Genomic DNA, 21,641 nt, shown 5'->3' with positions numbered 1-21,641 from the left:
TGAAAGCCCGATCACATTTATAATGCCCGTTGCCTCCTTAATCTTGCCAACCATCATTTTGCTAACCTCTTACCTTTTCGGGAATGTAACCACAGCTTTTGGTGATGGTTGCTTTTTGTAAGGAGTCCCTGGGTGGCTGAAACGGTTAAGCATTTGACTACTAGCTGGAAGGTCGGCAGTTCGAACCCATCCAGAGATGCCTCGGAAGAAAGGCTTGGCTATCTGCTTCTGAAAGGTCACAGCCCTGAAAACACTATAAAGGACCCTGAAAACACTATATAAAAAAAAAATGGGGCAGTCCTATTCTGTACATATGCGGTTGCCATGGGTTGGAATCGACTCGATGGCAGCTAACAGTACGTAAGGCAGCAGACTGCAGTGGTTAGAAGCAGGGACACTGGAGCCAGATAGCTTGGGTTTGGATCTTGGCTCTGCAACTTCTTAACTGTGTGACTTTGGACAAGTTATTTCACCATTCTGGGCTCAGTTATTCATCTGTAAAATGGGGGTGATGATATAAATACTCCACCCGTAGGGTTTTCGGGAGAATCAAATATATTACTGCATATAAAGTGTGTAGAACAATTCACGTAGAGCTCATTACTAGTTATTACATAAGTCTCTGCATCCGTGCTGGCACACTGTAAAAAAAAAGCAAACCAAAGCAAACCACTGCCATTGAGTTGATTCCGACTCATAGCAACCCTATAGGACAGACTATCCCATAGGGTTTTGAAGGCTGGTGGGTTTGAACTGCCGACATTTTGCTTAGCAGCTGAGCACTTTAACCCCTGTGCTGCCAGGGCTCCTTTGGCACATGGCAGAAGCCCAATAATGAGTAATGAGACTGCCTGTGGGTTCCCTGACCTCTACTCAGAATCCCGTGTCTTCGCTCCAGGAGGGGCATAGCCCCTTTCACAGGCTTCCTCAACAACCCTCTATGCTTGGGTTTTCTAGAACATAAGAGAACCAGGTAAGCCCTATGCTAGCAGTAGCACTGGGGCTTTCTCCAGGGGAGTGGGGCTGGCTCAGTGCAGCCCAACCCCTCTCTTGGAACAAACACACGCCATCTACTGATGGGAGAGCGGTACAGTCCTCTTTAAGGGAGGGTGGTATTTTATTTAATGGACTCTTTTATATTTTTTTTATGCAGTAGGAAAGCAGGTACTGCTCTTCAGGTGGTAGGGGCAAAGGTACTCCTGACTTTGGGGGCAGCTTTTGCAACCAGGGACCGCTCAGCTCTCTGCCTTCGGCTCCGATGCTTTGTCTTCTGAGTCTTGGCTTGAGTGCATCCGGAGAACTTGCGCAGTTCCAATGTACTCTGCGGGAAAGGGAGAGGCAGCAGACAGGAGAGGACAACAAGGAGGAGCCAGGCCCTGGCGGGAGCTGCCCTGGGGGCCCAGCAGACCCTTCCTCCCTGCAAGGCCACTGCCGACATGTGAGAGCAGGTTGGGGGCAGGGGAAGACACCTGGCTTAAGCTCAGCTTCTGCTCTCGGTTCTGCTGGTGACCCGGGACGAGCTGCTTCCCTTCTCTGAGCCTCACCACCACCCTCTCTCAAAAGGCAGGTAATAGATACCATATCAGTTAAGTTCCTACTCTCTGCCAGACACTGACAGCATGTGGGATCTCAGGCTGCCCACAGGGTCCTCACACTCTAGCTGGGTGGGAGGGGATGGGGCACATCTCGGATATCCCTTTACTACCTCCTCTGGCTAATCCCTGGGTGGCGGAAAGAGCTAAGCACTCAACTACTAGCCAAAAGATTGGTGTTCGAACCCACCCAGGGATGCCTGGGAGACAGGCCTGGTGATCTGCTTCTGGAAAATTTCAGCCTTGAAAACCCTATAGAGCAGTTCTACTCTGCACACATGGGGTTGCCAGGAGCCAGAATCTGCTCAAAGGCAGCTAACAGCAACTCTCCCTTCCAGTACCGCCCCCCCCACCCTCCCGGGCTACTGCTCAGCCTCCTCCCTGCTTCCCACCCCCATGGTGCATTCTCTACATTGCAGCCAGAGAGATTGTTTTAAAATGTTCCCGTGGCTCAGGGCACCCCACTGAGAGAGCCACCAGGCCCGTGTGAACCACCCCTGCTGCCCAGCTCAGTTCTTACCACTTTCCTGGCACAAGGCCTGGCTCCCTGGCACAAGGCCTGGCTCCCTGGCACACTTGCTCTTCCCCAAACACTCCAGGCTTGCGTGGCCTCTGCTTGCAGGGCCCCCAAACCTAGGTGACTGGATCTTTTCCAGCCTTCAGCTCCAGGAGCTCACTCCCCAACCCCCTCCCTCTTACCATCCATCACATCACCCTGCTTTATTTTCCTTCTAGCTCCTGTTCCCTTCAGATGGTTTTCTCGTGTGTTGTCTGCCCCCCTCCTCAATAGAAGTAAGCTCCAGGAGACAAGAAGTTGTCTGAATGCTTCCCCTGTCATTCGCAGAGCCCAGCATGGACTTTCCAAGGAGCACCTGGTGGACTCAAACTGGCCACGTTTTGGTTAGCAGCTGTAGCACTTAACCACCTCGCCACTAGGGTTTCCAAGCCCAGCACATAACCCAGCACATAGTAGGTGCTAAACAAGTATTTGTTGAATGGTCGAACAAATGAATGAATGGACAAAATGAGCAGCTTCCTTGGGCAGGGACCCATCTCCAAGGTGCTTTGACTACCTGAGGAATCTAGCAGGGAGCCCCCAGATGACCCACTGCGGGGAATCGTACCTGGCTTTTCGCTCTTTGGTACAGGTGGGCTCTTCGTCTTCTTCAGGGATTGACTACAAGCAAATGATAGGAGAGGCTGGGGGGTTGAGGCCGGAATGCACTCGGCAGAGTGCAAGGTGAGGAATGGGGTGCAGTCAATTGTCCACTCCAGGGAGAGGCAAGAGTGGCCCCTCCTCGGGACCCCCAAAGCACCTTCCCATGGCTGTCACCAGGTGGACTTCCTGTCCCACTCCAAGGTAGACTCAGACAACTGTGACTCCATTGCCTCCCTCAACCACAGAGAACCAAGGCCTGGCAGATCCCTGGAGCTGTAAAGCGAGGCCCAGTCTGCTGTGTTAGAAGGTCTAGGAGTCTGCATTTTGACATGCTCCCAGGGTGACCCTGAGCCCTGCTAGGCTTGGGAACAATAGCTTTAGAGTCAGACAGGCCTGAGTCTGAATCCCAAATCTTTTGCTGACCAGTTGGGTGAACTTGGGCAGGTCATTTTCTCATGTAAAATGGATGCAGTACTGTCTCAGTGGGCCACTGTGTGGACTAGAAAGATGTAAAATGCCCAGCGGCCAGGCAAGCAGAGTGGGAACTCCATATTGTGAGTTACATACTCCTCTGCTTTGTGAGGCCTTCCCTCACCTCCCTTCCCCCAATTTGTAATCGTTCTCACCTGAGCATCTAACACCCACAGAAAGGAACTTCTGCCTGCCTTGTGTTAGCATTACTTGTCTACCTGTGTCTCCCCACACCGAGGTTTTTGGGGGGCTAGACACATCTTATCCAGCCCTGCGCTGCTGCCGCAGACATTGGTGACTCCCTCGGGCCTCCCTCGCAGCCAGCAGCTCTGAGTCTGCTCTGGCCCAGCAGGTCTTCCAGCTCCGTGGTAGGATTGGAGCCACCACCAGGCTCCCTTCTCTGGGCCCATCGCCTCACCTGGGAGGGCCTCTGGGAACAGAGGGCAGGTGAGGGGGGTGAAGCTCACCTGTAGTATTGCTGTTGCTTCTCTTGGGGTGTATCTTGAGCTTCTTGAAGTTGGTTCAGGAGTTTTTCTGTTGGAATGGAGACTAGGGGCTGGGGGAGAAGCTGAGCCACTGCTGTCTGCAGGAGCCCCAGCGCCAGGTCCTTTTCTGTAAGCACAGCCCCAGGCAAGTTTCTCAGGGCAGGACCCCGAGGGTGCCCTTCCTGCCCCTGAATGGGGCAGGGCCTTCAGTACTTCTGCCCGACCCTGTTCCAGCGCAGCTTTCTCTAACCCTCTCACCTTTTGCTCTGAGGTCCTCATGGGGGCAGAGCCCCAGCCCCCCACCACTCCCCTCTTTGAGTGCACAGTCATGTGTGTGCCTTGTTCCTGTGCCCCTCTGGGCTTCCTGGCCACCACCTGGCCCTCTCTGGGAAGCCATCAGGCCTCTTCCTTTGCTTTCCAGGAAGCTTTCTCCAATAAGCTCTCACTTTCCTCACCCCTCCCCTTCCACTTACTACCCCCCCGCCCCCACCGTCCCCTGCACACTGGATGTGGATTCTGGTGTCCATGAGCATATGTGTGAGTTCTTAGGTACGTGTATTTGTATCAGTGTGTCCCACAGTGGTGATGTGAGAGGCTGTGTAGGGCAAAGTCTGGCCCTTAGGTTTCTCCCTCCCAGCTGCCTAGGTGGGCTCAGCATGAAGGGGTCCCCTCAAAGACAGAGGTCATGGGAACCCTGCTGAGGAACGGGGGAGGAGAGACAGTGCCGTTGGCAGCTAGAAAGCGTTAGTTTGGGGCTCCAAATAAGAAGAGGCCCAGACTCCCTGTCATGGAAGCCAAGTGACATCAGAGTCCTGTGGAACCAGAGGAAGGACGGGACTTCAGCAGCTGCCCCCCTTACCCTTTGGGGGAGCAGAGAGGAGCCAGAACTGGATGGCGCTTAGTGAGTCTGTTTGCAGGATCTGGGAGAGGAGCTCCAGGATCTGCGGGCAGGCGGAGGGTGTGGTCAGTGGGCTGGTTAGCAGGTGTGGCCAGGAGCCCAGGTGAACCAGGCTTCAGAGGGCGTGAGGGCTACTCCTCCACATCGGGCTCCCAGAGCCACATGCTTGGTTAAACTGCTCCCCACAATGGTCCCTGCTTCCCCTCTGCAAGGGACCTGGCGTGTCACAGAGGGCTGTCCCTTCCAACAGCCCTGGAGAAGAATTCTTGGTCTCCCACAGGACAGGTGAAGATTGGAGGACATGTAGCAGGGAGCTTGTGGCAGGACTAGGCCTCAGAAACCAGATATGTGGACCCCTCACCCCTTCAGGAGTCTCCCTGGGGCCCCTCACTGGGAAGGCAAAGTCAGAGTTGGCCAGGCAGCCCCTCAGAGACGCACCGAGTCCAAAATGCCCCAGTCCTTGGCTTGGGGATTTTGAGAACCCCACAGATCTCCCCACCCTGAAGCTCCCCAAGTCTGGAAGTGTTGGCAAAGAGTTGAGGTGGTCCCAGTGGGTGGCCTGAAGGTCAGGGCTGTCTCGCTCTGTACATGACTTGGTTTGGGGCGCCTTCCTGCCGATCAGCGTGTACACTTGGCTCCCAGCCTCCTTCTTAGCCTTTGGCAACTTTGCCACTTCAAGGCCCATTTTCTCCCATGTTTGCCAGTCAAGGATCATTGAGAAAAGATCCGGCTCTGTCTTGGATGGGCTATGGGGGATCCCTAGGCCAGGTTGCTGGTGGCGGCAGTGGCTATGGCTGGCTGAAGTTGGGGTTCTCGGTGGGAGGTGGAACCCGTGGAGTCCTAGGAGAGTGGGGTTCCCTCAGTGCTTGGCAGCTAGTCTTCTCAGGACCCAGAGGGGCCTGTCTGTCCCCAGCAGGTCTGCCTTGTCCTTGGCAGACTGGTAAATGTCCAAGGCCTATCTCCAGGCCTGTGCCTGCTTGGGTGCCCACCCTCAGCCCCAGGTACCCACCCACTGTGGTTACCCACCCTGAGCTACCCTTGGGCCCTTCCCTGTTCTCCGCATCCAACTTACCTGCCCTGTGCCCCCTCCCCACGGAACCCGAGAACCTAATTCCAGGCAAGGTGAGGCGGCCCTATGGTGGAGAAAGTACTGTATTCTAGTCCCAGCTATGCTGCTCTCTCTCTCTGGGGACCTGGGCCAAGCAATGTCACCTGGCAGGGCCTCAGTCTCCCCACCTGTGGCATGGGGATCCCAGGCCCTGTCTGCTCTCTCTACTTCACTGGCCAGTTTTCAGTCTCCAAAGAGACCACATGCCTGGAAGCACTGGACAAAAAGAAAGTGTTGAGATGCTTGGCTCAGTGTCTGGAGACCATGTGTGCATTTGAACAGGGACGTTTGATGCCTTAACTCGTGAGAATGAGCAATGGATTCATTTCAGGCCTTGATGGGGGAACTTGAACACGGAGCAGGTAGGCTTTGTGTTCTGCTTAAGCATAGGCCAGACTCCTTAGAATGTGGGGAGACAAGGCTGGGACCAGCCTTGCAGTGCTATAGGGTACAGCATACCGTCATGAGAACACACTAGGCAGGACCTTCAATCCCAACGCCTCTCATTCCACCTTTATAGCTCCCTTCACGAACCCATCAAATGCCACAGCTGGAGCAGACCTTCGATGATAATGTGTTTACGCATCCCAGCTTGCACAGATGAGGAAGCGGAGTCCCAGAGAGGGGAAAGGACTTCCACAGAAAGAGAAGGGGCTATGCAGAAACCTGGAGACAGCAGGGGACTGGAGCCCAGGCTCCTGACGCCCAAGTCTGAGGTTTCTGAGTCTTAAGAAATCTAAGGTGACAGTCTCCCGGGAGTAGCCACACCTTCAAGTAGTTTGTAGGCATCCTAGGTGGGAGAGCTGGGAGCAGGAACCACCCTAGTCTCCCAAGGGCCTGCAGTCTCCAGCCTTCCCTGCATCTCACCAGCAGCTCCTGGTCCTGCAGGACAAATGTCTGGACGCCTCCATCTCGGCCTGAAGGGTGGCTGTGCTGACCCTGGCGGGAGTTGCGGCGGCCGATGGCACGGGTGGAAGCTGGGATGAGCCTCCCAGTCTCAGCTGAGTACTTTGCTCCCTGCTCTCGCTGCAGCTCCTCCTTTTGCTGGAAGAAAAGTGGCAGAGACTCCGGGTATCAAGATGGGGAGGGAGAAAGCAGGGAAGAAATGAGGAGTCCAGGTCGCATCTCCAGGTGTCCTGCTGGCTCTCCCTCCACAGTGTCACCCTCCCTCCCTCCTGGACACAGCACCACAGCATTGCCAGGGACCTGAGGTATCATCCAGGGCATTCCACCTCATCCCAGATGCCCCCCTTCAGCATCCCTGACCCTCTCCCAGTGCAGAGTCCTTCTGTTATAACCAATCGCCACCAAGTCGATTTCAACTCGTGGTAACTCCATGTGTGTCAGAGTACAACTGTGCTCCACAGAGTTTTCAGTGGCTGATACTCGGGAAATAGACCACCAGGCCTTCCTTCCAAGACGCTCTGGATGGACCAGCACCTCCAACCTCTTAGCTGGCAGCCAAGTGCATTAAACATTTGTCCCACCTTCCGTTATAAAGACCCATTGCTGGGGAGCTGATTTCGACCCATAGTGAGTCTATAGGACATAGCAGAACTGCCCCACAGGGTTTCCAAGGCTGTAATGTTTACAGAAACTGACTGCCACATCTTTCTCCCGTGGAGCAGCTGGTGAGTTTGAATCACTGACTTTGCAGTTGGCAGCCAAGTGCTTAACCCCTGCATTACCAGGGCTCCCCTTCTGTTATAAAAACCCAAACCCGTTGCCATCCAGTGGATTCTGATCGACCCTATAGGACAGAGTAGAACTGCCCCGTAGGGTTTCCAAGGAGAGGCAGGTTCATTCAAATTGCCAGCCTTTTGATTGGCAGCCAAGCTCTTAACCACTGTGCCACCAGGACTCCCCTCTAAGGCTTAAACAAAAGCTCTTCCTCCTGGAAGTCAGCATCAGAAGTTTGAAAGCTGGCGCCCCCTGGTGGTCCTGCTTCCTCCAGGGCAGATCCTCCCTGCTGATCCCCCCACCCCCTCCATTAGAGATTTAGAAATAGTACCCTGTGCTAAAGCCCCCTGCCTACCTTAATTTCTAGCTCAGCTGCGTCCAGGTCCTTTCCACTCCCCAGCTTGGCATCTTTGCTTTGCCCTGGGAAACCCTCCCCTAGTCAGGCTTCTGGGCACAAGGTTGGGGGCTCCTGCCCTGCAATTTCACTTAAGACTGGTAATATCCATATCCACATTTTAAAGATAAGAAAACTGAAACCAGGACAGCTTAGCTGATTGGCCGTGAGCCTTCGGTGAGTCAGCCGCAGGGCAGGGACGGGAAGCCAGGCCTCCAATTGGCCATTCTGACTGCCCAAGACAAGGGGTGGGACCAGACCCAAAGGGCCAGGCCTGTCTGCAGATGGCATCCAGCCACCTTCAAGCTGCCTTCCAACTATCTTTACTGTTTAATCACCACATAGCCCTCAGGAGGTCACCCCCACCCTGTTTGAAAACCTGCAATGACTCTCTACTCCTTATGAGATTAGAGACTCAACTAAGCTCAGAATTTGAGTACAGGCATCTCCTCCTCACTTTCAAAGCCCTGCTCTTTTGCTATGTTATCCCCCATTGCTGCCGACTTATAACCTACACTTCTCTTTCCCCATCCCTGTCTCTAAAGACACCCTGCATTTGCCAACTTCTGTGATTTTGTGCCAGTTGCCTCTGCCCAGAATGCTCCTCAATTCACTTTTAAACATCCCCCTTATATTTGAGGGCCCCCCAGTGCCAGCTCTTCTATGAATCCTTCTTGGGTTCCATCACCTGGACACGTTCTCTCTCTCCTTGGAACTCCCACTGTGACTTTCCTCCCTTACATTTGTGTTCATGGGCACTCCTGCCCAGTACCAAGGGCAGAGCCTCAATCGGCTGGGTTGAACCTACTCTGGAGGGATTATTGTATTACAAAGGGATGGATCCATTTCACCTCGTCCCAGACAAGCGACTTAGTTCAGCACTCACCTCTTTGTTCTTCATCTCATTCTCCTTGGTGAAGATGGCCACCCGGGAAGCCAGGTCCTTTAACTCCCTCTTCCAGGTCTCTGGGAGGAAGACACAGGATCCTGCCAGCTGGTATCTGGGACCCCTCCTGCCTCCCCTCCTGGTGGCACCAGGTGGTGAGAGGGATATGAGAGTGGTAAGTAGAGGGGGCTCCTCCTTCCCAGCCTCCCTGCCCCGCACCTTAAAGGGAAATGGGCAGGCGTGCCCTTCAGGAAGGAGGATTAGGGATTAGAAGATGTGTGTTTGTGTGCAGTTGCTCCAGAAGGGGCTGATGTTGAGGTCTTAGCCTGTGGTGTTACTGGGAGACACTGGGGAACATTTGGCTAGGTGTGCCTAGATGTGTGTGGTTTTGCTTCTTTGGGTACCTGTAGCCAGGACTGAGACTCAGCAGCTATAGCTGTGCCTGTTATTAAAATATTGCACTTGTTCCCCAGTAGGTTGGCAAAGAACCGCAGCCTCATGTCATCTGAATCTCTCTGCCCTGCACTGGCTGTGCCGGCTCCGCCCCAGAATCGCCCCACCTCAACTTGACTTTCCCACACCCCTCTCTCTGAAAGGGCGAGGCCTGGCACAGCTGAAGCCTCCAGAAAGTTGCTTCAGCACTGTGCCCGATTGTTCTGTTTGGCCTGAGCATAGGGGTTACTAATATTTCCAATAGCCTTCCTGTCTATAGCTGTATGTCACATGACTGTTGCCCAAATCTGCTTACTACTCTTCAAATGCCTGGAATGCAAGCAGGGGTGCATTTCTGAAGGCTAGGACCTGGGGAGTGGGGAGTAATGCAGAGATGTATCTGCCCAAGGAGATGAGGAACAGAGTGGGGGCCCTCTCCTCCCCAGACACTTGCCCAGGTGGGGCAGCCCTCGTGAGCAGTGTGAGTTCCAAGGGAGGGAGGGTGTGTGGCCCAAGTACCCACCAGAAGAAAGCCAAGGGTCCCGATTGGACTGTGGGTCTCCAATGGGGACAGAGATGGTGGGCATCCCCATCAGACAGCGGGGTAAGATCAGGGCCGGAGGCAATGGGGCCAGAGAGAACTCGTCCCGGACAACACAGACGGGCTTCCCGGTGAGATCTGTGAAGGGTTAGAGGCTGTAGGAAGGGGACCTGGGTGGATCCCAGGAGCTCTGGATGGCAGGGAGGAGGCCAGTGGGCAGGGAGAGCACTGGCCCCACTTCGTTCAGTAACCACAGATCATTAGAGCTAGAAGAAGCTCCCAACTCTAACCACTTAGATCAGGCGCTTATCCTACCCGTGGGGACACTTAGCATGGACAGAGGAAGGGACACATCAGGGTCATGCAGCCAGTCAGGCAGAGGTGAGATAAGAACCCAGGCTTCCTGGGACCCTAGTCCAGGGATCCCTCTGGCTTTCTGTGGCAGGGCAAAGAACTGCTGGTGTGAGTACCCAGGCAGGGCTAGGCCACTGAAACATGAGGACATGGGGGTGGGAGCATGAAGTCACAGTCGGTGATGGGAGGGCCAAAGGCTCAAATCACAGGGAGCCAGCTCTAGCTAGACCCTCTGTTACCCTGGGCAAAGCTGAGTGCGGGGCTGCCTGCAGGAGGTGGCAAGGCAGGTTTACTTGTGAGGTTTACTCATGAAGACCGGTCTGGCCTAAGGACCAGAGATTCCTATATGATGATTGAAATAGTTAAGCTTTGAGGACCAGCATGGTTAGGACTTAATGTGGTTGCTCACTCTCTCCTTCCTGAAGTACTTTCCTTCTGCTCCCAGGACACCCTACTCTTCTGGTTCCTCCTACTTCATCTCAGTGTTGGGGGTACCGAGGGCTCAGTCCACGGGCCCTGCTCTTCTATACTACATGAACTCCAGGATGGTCTCATCCAGCAGGCCACTTAAACACCATCTCTACTCCAATGGCTTGCACGCTTGCATCTCTCCCCTGACTCCAGGTCTAACTGCCTATACTCACCTCTACCTAACTGTCTAAAGGGAATCTCATAGTTCATATTCCACATGTCCAAGACACAGTTCCTGATTCCTCCGCCCTGTGCTGTACCACCCCTACCCCCACTTCTTTGTCGCAGTAAATACAACTCTGGTTTTCCAGTTGCTGGGGCCAGAAACCTTGACCCCTCGCCTGCAATCAATCGGCAATCCTCTCGGCCTTACTTTCTCTGTTTCTCTTGAAGAGGACCACTAAGTAACTCTTCTACTGGTATCTTCCTGGTCTGAGCCACCATCAAGACAGAGGCCAGGGTGACCTTGTTAAAATATGTCACTTCTATCACGTCTTTGCTCTTAATCCTCCAGTGGCTTCTACCTGACCCAGTGAGATGGCTTAATGATGACTACATTGGCCTACAAGGGCCACATAACCATCTCCTTTCTCCTCTCTCGTTTACTCTGAGTCCTTGATGTTCCTCAGCCAGAGCCAGTATGCTCCTGCCTCAGGGCATTTGCCTCAGGGCCTTTGTACTTTCTGTTCCCTCTGCCTGGGACATTCTTCCTCTTGATATCCACATAGTTCAGCCCTCTCTTCCTTTCATTCTTTGCTCAAATGTCATATTATTGGGCTGCCTTCCCTGAGTACCTTTTAAAACTAGAAATCTCCCCTCCCCAGCCTTGGCACTTAGGCACTCTGACACCTTCTCTATTTCCTATTCATTCCCACTGCCAGCTCCACGAGGGCAGGAACTATATTTTGTTCACTGTTATATCACCAGGACCAAGAAAGCGCCTGACCCATAGTTCACACTCAGTATCTGATGGACAAATGGCCAAGTGGATGAAATAGCCTGGTTTAGACAACAGAGCGCAGCTCTGGGGCAGACTTACAGCAGTTTCTCTGATTTGTAAAATGGGGAGAATCCTGCAGGGGGCGTGAGCCCTGTCCTTGGAGCCTGTGCCTCTCTCCAGCCCCCTCTGAGAAGGAGCCTGGACTGGCAACAAGGAGCACTGGCTTTGAGTCAGACTTGGCAACTTGGCAGCTCTGTGACCCTGACCAAGCTCCTGTCCTCTCTGGGGCATTGAAAACGGGCTGGGGTAAATACTCCCTTTCCAGTTCTCAGACCAGTTAGTGAGCCCCCACCACCACCAGCAGCCAGATCCAGCCCCAGCCCTACCTTGGATGTGGGTCACGTGCTGGGGGTGGGGGTGGTGCCGGGAGAAGAAGGAGTGGTGGCTGAGGCGCCCAAAGCGGTAGGTACCAGGGGTTTGGGCCTTGGGGGCCCTCACTGCCTCTTGGGTCAGCTCGAAATCCACAATGCCTGGAATCACCAGCTCCTTCTGTGGCCTGCTGTCCCCGTGGCTCCGTGGCCTGGACCCTGATTTCTTCTCTGTCTTCAGCTCAGCCTTTGGACTGAAGGAGAGAGTCAAGGAAAAGTGAATGGAGCTCAGAGCTTATTACAGAGTCCGTTCCTGAGACATTCTGAAATATAGTTTCCAGGGTTTTGTTAAACCCCCATGGTACACAAAACTCCCTCAGAATCCCTTCCCAGTTGGTGCAATCCAGTCCCAGTGACCCTCCTGTCCTAAGATGCTTTAGTAGGGAGCTAGGATTCATTTGAGAGAGCTCAGATGGAATATCCCAGGGCCCCAGTTTTCTCCCAAGACCATCTCTAAAGACAGAAAGAGAAGCCACAGACCCACCTACTTCATCCAAACACCTGGGATTGGAGCAAAGGCACCTTATATATACCCCAGTGGCAGGGGGCTGACCCCAGTAAGGGCCTCTCCCCCAGCCAAGCTGTTGGCAGCTAAGGAGAAGCCAGCTATGGGCTGTCACCCGCCCCCCTGCCCTCAAGGGCAGTCTTTGCCTAGACTCTGTGTCCAGAAGTCAAAACTGGAGCCAAGGCCAGACCACCTGATCAAGTTCTTTTCCTCTGGGAGCCCCTCCCAGGAGATGCAGCTCTTGGGGAGGCAGCTGTCAGGGCTGAGACGCTGCAGGGAAGCTTCAAGCTCTCGCTTCGCTGGTGAGAAGCCATCTCAGGTTCCCTGTCCTCCACCCTGTACCCTTCCCATCCTGAGGGTGCCGAGCCTCTGCCCCAGCGGAAGAGGTAAGTCCAGCAAGGATGCAAAGATGGGGACTCCCCACCCAGGGTCTGGTGGGACCACCTGCCTGCTTGCTGTCTGCACTCCCTTCTCCCGGTGGCCCTAGCTGAAGGGAGGCCCTCTGGAGGAAGATGGTTGGATTCTGGATACGCTAAGCAAGGCATGCTGCCCCAGGACCCCGCGAGAACTTCGCTGACCAGGCCCCTGAGTTTCCTGTTCCGTTCTTGATTCACCTCTAAGGGACCTGGGGCTTAAACAAATAAAACAAACCTTCTCTGAAAATCAGTTAGCTGGCCTCCTCTACCTGCAACTAATGGAGGAAATCACCCCCTGAGAAACGCTGGGATTCCTGTGTTCAGGACTTCTATTCCCCTGGCATCATACCACCTCCCTACCAAAGATGGGACAGCCCTTGATCCGGGCTATCTGGGCCTGAGAACCTACTGGGACTTGGCTGATGGCAGTGGAAGGTGAAAGAGGCCTGCTTCTCTTGGACACCTAGTCTGCTGCGTTCCACCAAGATCACTTCGTCTTTCACCTTTGCCATGTTGCCCACCCCTGCATTATCGCCTTCTCAGTCATCCAGGCAGGCATTTGGGGCCTTACCTCATCAGTGGATGTTCAGTCAATTGGGTCCTGACCTCTGTAGCCATTGTAGGATTTCTAATGGAATAAAGACCAATGCACTTAATACCAGTGTTGAAGAAAATGTGGCCAGTGGGAACCCTCATGGAAGTGTAAATGGAGCAGACACTTCGAGGAAAAAATTGGCAGTATCTTGTAAAATTGAACATTTGCATATGCCATATCACCCATCGATTCTTCTCCCGGATATATATCCAAGAGAGAATCCTGCAGATGTGCAATAGGGACTATTTATAAGAATATTCATACTAACATTGCTCAAAATAGCAAAAACCTGGTGCCCATCCCAATGGCCAATGGTAGGAGAATTAATAAATAAGCTGCGCTACATTTGCACCATGGAAATGAAAGAACCACAGCGACACACAAATACATGGATCGAACTTACAAATATAATGCTAAGCGAAGGAAAAAGCAAGTTCCTGAACCCTGTATAGTACAAGATCTTAAAAAAAAAGTTCCAAAGCAAGCAAAATTATCATAAATATGTGATAAAACTAAAAAAAAAAAAAAAAGATGAGGAAATGCTAAATACAGAGTTCAGTTAGCGGCTATTTCTGAGAAAAGTGGGGAGATGGGGTAGGAAAGGAGCTGTCTTAGTTATCTAGTGCTGCCATAACAGAAGTACCACAACTGGATCACTTTAACAAAGAGAAATTTATTCTCTCACAGTGTAGGAGCCTAGAAGTACAAATTTAGGGTGCCATCTCCAGGGGAAGGGTTTCTCGCTCTGTTGGGTCTAGGGGAAGGTCCTTGTCATCACTATTCCCCCAGTCTAGGAGCTTCTCGGAAACCCTGGTGGCGTAGTGGTTAAGTGCTACAGCTGCTAACCAAAGGGTCGGCAGTTAGAATCCGCCAGGCTCTCCTTGGCAACTCTATGGGGCAGTTCTACTCTGTCCTATAGGGTCGCTATGAGTCGGAATCGACTCAACTGGCAGTTGGGTTTGGTTTTTTTTTTTAGGAGCTTCTCAGCACAGGGACCTTGGGTCCAAAGGACGCACTCCGTTCCCAGTGCTTCTTTCTTGGTGGTGTGAGGTCCCTTTCCTCACTGCTTGACTCTCTCTTTTATATGGCAAAAGAGATTGACTCAAGATACAACCTAATAGCAGTGGGATGCAAATCCCAAATTCTCATAAGACCAGACTTAATGGTCAGACTGAGACTAGAAGGACCCCAGTGGTCATGGCCCCCAGACCTTCTGTTGGCCCAGGACAGGAACCATTCCCAAAGCCAACTCTTCAGACATGGAGTAGACTGGACAATGGGTTGGAGAGGGATGCTGGTGAGGAGTAAGCTTCTTGGATCAGGTGGACACTTGAGACTATGTTGGCATCTCCTGCCTGGAGGGGAGATGAGAGGGTAGAGGGGGCTAGAAGCTGGAGAAATGGACAAGAAAAGAGAGAGTGGAGGGAGAGAGCGGGTTGTCTCATCAGGGGGAGAGTAATTGGGAGTGTGTAAAGCAAGGTGTATATGGGTTTTTGTGTGAGAGACTGACTTGATTCGTAAACTTTCACTTAAAAAAAAAATTATAACCCCCCCCAAAATACAACCTAATCTGTAGATTGAGTCCTGCCTCATTAACATAACTGCCTCTAATCCTATCTCATTACCATCATAGAGGTTAGGATTTATAACATATAGGATAATCACATCAGATCACAAAATGGAGAACAACCAACCACACAGTACTGGGATCATCACCTAGCCAAGTTGAACACGTTTTGGGGGGACATAATTCAATCCGTAACATTCCATCCTTTGGTCCCCCAAAATTCATGTCCTTGCCATATGTAAAACACTTTAACCCATCATCTTATCCCAAAAGTCTTAAATCAACTCCAAGTGTAAATACCGTCCTGGGGCAAAATTCCTCTTCATTTGTGAAATCCAGAATACAAGTTATTTGCTTCTAAAGTACAATGGTGGAACAGGCACAAGGTAGATATTTCCAAATGGGAGAAATTGGAGGGAAACAGGGGATAATAGGCGCTAAGCAATTCAAATACCCAGTAGAACACATTACATTAGCTCTCAAGGCTTGAAAATCACTCTCTGTTTTCTGACACCACTTAGGCAAAGACCCTGCCCTCCAGGCTCTGGGTGTTGGCCACACTGTCCAGGTTCTGGGTGTAGACCCCTCAGCCCTGGGCTTCACCTCAGCCTTCCAGGCCCACTGGGATGGCAACTGTGCTCCCTTGGATGTGGGCAGCCCTATTCTCCTAGTCTGTCTGAGTAGCGAGCCTATCTCCTTACCCCTGACAGGCCCAGTTCTTCTGCCCCTTGAGCATGGCAGCCCCACCCCCTGAGCTTTGGACAGTAGATCTGGCCCCATTCCACTGTCACAGGTAGAAGGCAACCCCACACCCTGGAACCAAGTTGATAAAGATCTGACTTTTTGAAAACTAGGAGGCTGCGGCCCCACCTTTGGAGACCCAGCAGGCTATGGCTCTGCCCTTTGAGACCCCAGAGATTGAGGCCCTACCCTCTGAGATGGAGGCAGCTCTGCTTCCTATGCTCTTTCTCTCTTCAGCTTCTGCTTCCTGGCTCCAGGGCCTCTTGCTCTGAAGGTGCTCAGCTATCTTGCACTGTGGGTTGGCTCCAGCACTGTCTCACGCTGGCCTCCTTGTTCTGCTGCTGCTGCTTCTCACCATCTACACTGTCTCCAGTGTTACAGCTCTCCTTACTTCCTTCAGAGCCCTCACCAGAATTGCCTTTGATATCCATAGTTCCACCACCAACAGGCTGTTTAAGGCAATCTAGGCTTTTTGCTATTAGGCACTTGAAACTCTTTCAGCCTCCACCTGTTACTCAATTCCAAAACCCCTTGCATATTGTAGGTATCTGGTAGAGTAGCACCCCATTTCTGGTACCAAATTCTGTCTGGTACCAAATGAATGGCTTTAACAAACAGAAATTTATTCTCTCACAGTTAGGAGGCTAGAAGTCGGAACTCAGGGCGCCAGCTCTAAAGGAAGACTTTCTCTCTCTGTTGGGTCTGGGGGAAGGTCCTTGTATCAATCTTCCGGTCTAGAAGCTTCTCAGTGCAGGGACCCTGGATCCAAAGGACGTGCTCTGTTCCTGGTGCTTTTGTCTTGGTGGTATGAGGTCCTTCTCCTCTCTGCTCGATTCTCTCTTTTACATTTCAAACAAATTAGCTCAAGATACAACCTAATCCTGTAGATTGAGTCTTGCCTCATTGACATAACTGCCTCTAATCCTCCTCATTAACATCATTTAAAAAAAAGAAAAAGAAGTTGCCATTGAGTCGATTCTGACTCATAGTCACTCTATAGGACAGAGTAGAACTGCCCCATAGGGTTTCCAAGGAGCACCTAGTAGATTCGAACTGCTGACTTTTTGGTTAGCAGTCGTAGCTCTTAACTACTATGCCACCAGGGTTTCCACATTAACATCATAGAGGTTAGGATTTACAACAAACAGGATAATCACATCAGATTACAAAATGGTAGACAACCACACAGCATTGGGAATCGTGGCCTAGCCAAGTTGACACACATTTTTGGGGGACACAATTCAACCTATAACAGGAGCTCATAAGGATATGTGTTGTTGATAATGTCCTATTTCTTGGTTTTGATGGTGCAATTATTTGTGCTCATTATACTATTAAATAAATTAAGTGGGTGAGATGATAGGTGTCAAAACCAAGAATTGTGATTAATCTCAATCTAGGGATCTGAAAAAATTTTGTGTGTGTGTATATCCAACTATACCACAAACCGCTAGAAGAATGAACAAATCTGTCTTAGACGAAGTACAGCCAGTATGCTCCTTAGAAACGAGGATGACGAGACTTGTCTCACAATGTATCTTGGACATGTTATCAGGAGGGACCAGTGCCCAGAGAAGGACATTACTCTTGGTAGAGGGTCAGTGAAAAAGAGGAAAACCCTCAACAAAATGGATCGACACAGTGGCTGTAACCATATGCTCAAACATAGCAACGATTGTGGGGGTGGCGCAGGACCAGGCAGTGTTTCATTCTGTTGTACATAGGGTCACTATGAGTCGGAATCGACTCAACGGCACTGGGTTTGGTTTTTGGTTTTTTATGGACATCCCTGATGATGGGGCCTGGGCTCTAGAGTACAGAGATGCTGCAGGCTTGGGGACAGGAAGCCCCAAACTCCCCTACCTCCAGGGAAAGGTACTCTTTAGAACAGAAAATTCCAAACGCTTTTGACTGTGATGACAGTAAGAAATTCCTTTTCACATCATGACTCAATTCACACACGCATGTGCTCACGCTTGTGTGTGTGTACAAAACTGCAACAAGGATGCTCTGAAGCTATACTCACCCTCCCTGCATGTGAGGCACACTGACACTGTGATCCTAGTTTTTCTGTTTTGGTTTTGTCAATTTTAGATTTGACCCATTAAATTGACTTTATAAGCCACTAATGGGTCACGACTCACAGCTGCTGTAGAGAGATCAACAGGGACTCTTGGAGCAGGACAAGCCAGGCCCCACTGTGCTGCCCCTGCTCTGCCCCTTCATCTCTCCCCCTGGCCCCCGTGTGGCTAGGCACCAGAGGTCTGAATGTTCACATCAATCCAGAGACACAGCCGCCCTCTTCCCCACCTCCACCTCTCTGGGCCCGACCCTGTGGCCTGGCTACGTGTTCGTTTCCTCCCAGGGAGAAGTCTCTGGACTCACCAAGGAATGTGCCCACTATAGCATGTGGGGGAGAAGCCCTGCCGCCTGAGCAGGAGCCAGAGGATAAATCAGCATGAAGGCTCCTGGGTTCTGTGGGCAGCTCTGCCTGCTTTGTGACTGTACTCAGCTCAGGGGTTGCTAGGTTACCCCTTGACAACTCCCCACCACCCCTCTCCCTCACCCCTCACCCAGCTCCTTTCTCCCCCTCCTGGCTTGAGGAGGAGCTTCTGTCTCCCTCCAAGCTTCCTCTCTACGTGGCATCCAGAGTTTTCGAAGGGGACCAAGGGAGAGAGCCAGAGACTGGGGTTGGTTTTGCCAGTGAGACGCAGGCAGAGAGAAAAACTGGCAAAGATCACTGGTGAGGCTGGACCCCTGCTTTTTCAGCCTGACCAGGCCTGGGCGAAGGCAGCTGAGGCTGTGTAGGGGTCTGCCTACATGATCCCTGTTTCTGGGGACTGATTTCCAGAGGGGTATTCCTTAGATGGAGAGGACAAGACTGCCTATGGGACCCAGGGCTGTCCCTCCAGCCCCATTCTAGGCAGGACACCTAGGTGGGACGAATCTGGGTTTTCAGTTGTACAGGGCTCTGTCTGGATTCTGACACTTCCTAGGTGTGTCACCTTGGGTAAGTCACCTGTACTGACAACAATGCAGAATAGGGAAAGGAATCCTGGGTTCAGATGTCAGCTCTGCTACTTCCTATCTGTGCGACCTCAGACGATTTACTGATGTCTCTGAGCCTCTCAGTTCCCATATCTCTAAAGTGGAGGTGATCCAGCACTTATCCTCAGGCGATTATTGGGAAGATCAAGTCCATTAATACACACTAACGTGTTTAGTTGGTATAGGATCGGGCAACATTTTGTCCTGTTATACATATGGTCGCCATGAGTTGGAGTTGACTCGACGGCAAATAATGACAACAAAGTATTTAGAACAGTGCCTGGCAACAAGTACTATCTCTTACTATTATTACCTTCCCAGGGCCCGTGAAATGAGGCACCCTCACCTTCTGCTGGGTTTGTTGCCAAGGACAAACAAGCTAAGGGAATGACGCATGCAGTCATATGCCTGGTATGCAAGAGACGCTCAAAAATAAGAATTTTTAACCACGATTATTGATAACTTGATGGAGGTAGGATTATACGGTGGGATGAGTCCTTAGTTTGAGAATTACCGTAGGTAATTCACTTCACTTCCCTGAGGCTCATCTTGGGCATCTGTAAAATAGGGGTCAGAATAATCCTCAGCGTATAGGGCTGTGATGGGGTTAGAGACCATGAGTCCTGTAAACAGGCTCTATAAACTATAAGACAGTTTGCAGACGGTGCCAGATGCTGTTGTAGTAATGAAGCCCATGGCCCTCAAAACTAATGAGGACTGAGTGTATTCGAGTGTCTTTTTTTTTTTTCTTAGCACCCCCTCCCTCTGCTTCACTTTGTGCCCTGAGGCTTCTAGACTCTGAGTCTTCCCCAGGGGGAGCAAAGAAAAGAAAGAGTGTGGCTGCAGGTGCAACCCCGGGCCTTCAAAAATTCTGTACCTCCCAGGGGAGAGGGGGAGATGCAAACCACTGTGGTGTCCCATCAAAGTGGCCTCTGATCTTGACCTGCCGCCAAAGCGTCTCCATCCACACAGGTCAGAATGTTGCCTGCTTAAACTCTGGCTTTTCCTGGGCTTGTCTCTACAGGAAAGAGATGACCCCTTTGAAGCCATTCTGAAAGCCCCCCTCTTTCATGCTTCTGGGAATCTGGGGAACTTTTCTGATAAGTAATACTATGTCTGAAAGAAGAGAGGACTTTCTTCCCTCCTGGCCACCCCCTCCCTGTGGCTTTCAGCACTCCTGAGGGAATTTCCCACCGCATGAGCCGTGAGAGATGAAAGTAAAACCCACCCACCCTTCCCACCACAGCCTCTCAATGCCTTCACTTTAGTGTTTAGACCTGAACAGCTGCATTTGGATTGCAGTTGGGGGGGTGGGGGGGTGGGGATGAAGGAGATGTCTTAGGACATGTCTTTAACCCGAGAAGATTTAATAAAAGAAGAGCTGAGGAAACCCTTCAAAAACAGGAGAGAGACTGTCTGCCTGGGAACGGTTTGAGGTACAGGCCTCTTCCCTGGATGTCCTAGTTAGATGAGAAGCATTATAGACTCTGAAATGCTTCTTACAGGCCAGGCACTGTGTGAACTCTTTATATCACTTAACTCTATAGATGAGGAAATTAATGATTGGAGAAATCCACAGTCAGTTATGTTTTTTGCCGTTGAGTCGGCTCTAACTCATGGTGACCCCACGTGTGCAGAGTAGGACTACACCACGGGGTTTCAAGGCTGTGACCTTTTGGAAGCAGATTGCCAGGCCTGTTTTCAAGGCATCTCTGAGTGTGTTTGAGCCGATAACCTTAAGGCTAATGGTCAAGTGCTTAGCCGTTTGCTCTCTATCCAGCCACCAGTTATACGCATTGCAAACATATCTTCTCCTCTGTGGCTTGCTCTTCTTCCTCTTTTTTTTTTTTTTTTTAACACAGAAAATTAGTTTCCAATTCAACAGTTCACACACGAATCGTTCCTTGACGTTGGTTGCTGTCCCGGCAATGGCTCAGCACTCTTCTCACTTCCACTCTGGCCTCACCATTTCCATCCCTCCAGTTTCCCTGCCCCTCTTTGCCTTCTCATCTTTGCTTTTGGGCAAATGCTCTCCCTTTGGTTTTGTATAACAGATTTTTCTTAGAAACACATTCTTCCCGAGTGTCATTGCTTATTTTATAGGCCAATCTAATATTTGGCTGAAAGGGGACCTCTGAGACTGGCTTCAGTTCCAGGTTAAAAGGGTGTCTTAGGATGATAGTCTTGGGGGTTCCTCCAGCCTCTATCATTCCAGTAAGACAGTTTTTTTTTTTTTTTAATGAATTTGAGTATTGTTCTACATTTTTCTCCTATTCTAATTGGGACCTCGTGTTGTGTCCCTGATCAGAGTGGTGGGTAGCGGTAGCCGGGTACCATCTAGTTCTTCTGGTCTCAGGCTAGAAGAGGCTGTGATTCACTTGGACCGTTAGTTCTGTGGACCAGTTTCTTCCTTGAGTCTTTGGTTTCCTTCATTCTCCTTTGCTCCAGACAGGAAGAGACCAATAGTTGTATCTTAGACGACTGCTCTCAAGCTTTCAAGACCCCAGATACTACTTGCCGCACTAGGATGTAGAACATTATCTTTATGAACAATGCTGTGCCAATTGACCTAGATGTCCCCCAAAACTACAGTCCTTAGCCTTCAAGCCCAGTAACTCAGTCTCACAAGGTGTTTGGATACGTCTAAGAAGTTTTCATAGCTGTGCCCCCATGTGCTTTATTATATTTATGAATACACATGCAACACGTACAAATACGTATATACAAATACCCACAATTATACCCATGTATGCACTTGCATGCCCTCCCATGTGCCCCCCCCCATAGCATGCATATCTACCTATGTAACCACTCACAAATTTTTGGATGCTATTACTGTTGCTGCAGAATCCTACACGGTATGGTAGTTACCGTAGTTGGCCTTTATTCTCGCGTACCTCTCAGTGTCCTCATCTGCCTTGGTTATGTTG

At 51.2% G+C, this 21,641-nt stretch overlaps 1 protein-coding gene across 1 annotated transcript; it reads right to left on the bottom strand.

The window, feature by feature from the left end:
• Positions 1-1,116: 1,116 nt before the first annotated feature.
• On the bottom strand, positions 1,117-18,116 carry TBATA (thymus, brain and testes associated; the record flags this gene model as incomplete). Its single annotated transcript, XM_049856035.1, has 9 exons — positions 1,117-1,321; positions 2,717-2,769; positions 3,690-3,834; positions 4,567-4,648; positions 6,581-6,757; positions 8,674-8,753; positions 9,629-9,784; positions 11,798-12,033; positions 18,049-18,116. Coding segments are annotated over 9 exons (1,083 nt in total), but the record flags the coding sequence as incomplete, so codon positions are not given.
• Between the last annotated feature and the right edge of the window lie 3,525 nt (positions 18,117-21,641).

This window comes from Elephas maximus, chromosome 16 (assembly GCF_024166365.1).
Source record: "Elephas maximus indicus isolate mEleMax1 chromosome 16, mEleMax1 primary haplotype, whole genome shotgun sequence".
Lineage (NCBI taxonomy): Eukaryota > Metazoa > Chordata > Mammalia > Proboscidea > Elephantidae > Elephas > Elephas maximus.
Note: the sequence above shows the minus strand (reverse complement) of the source record. Positions and strands in the feature narration are given on the sequence as shown.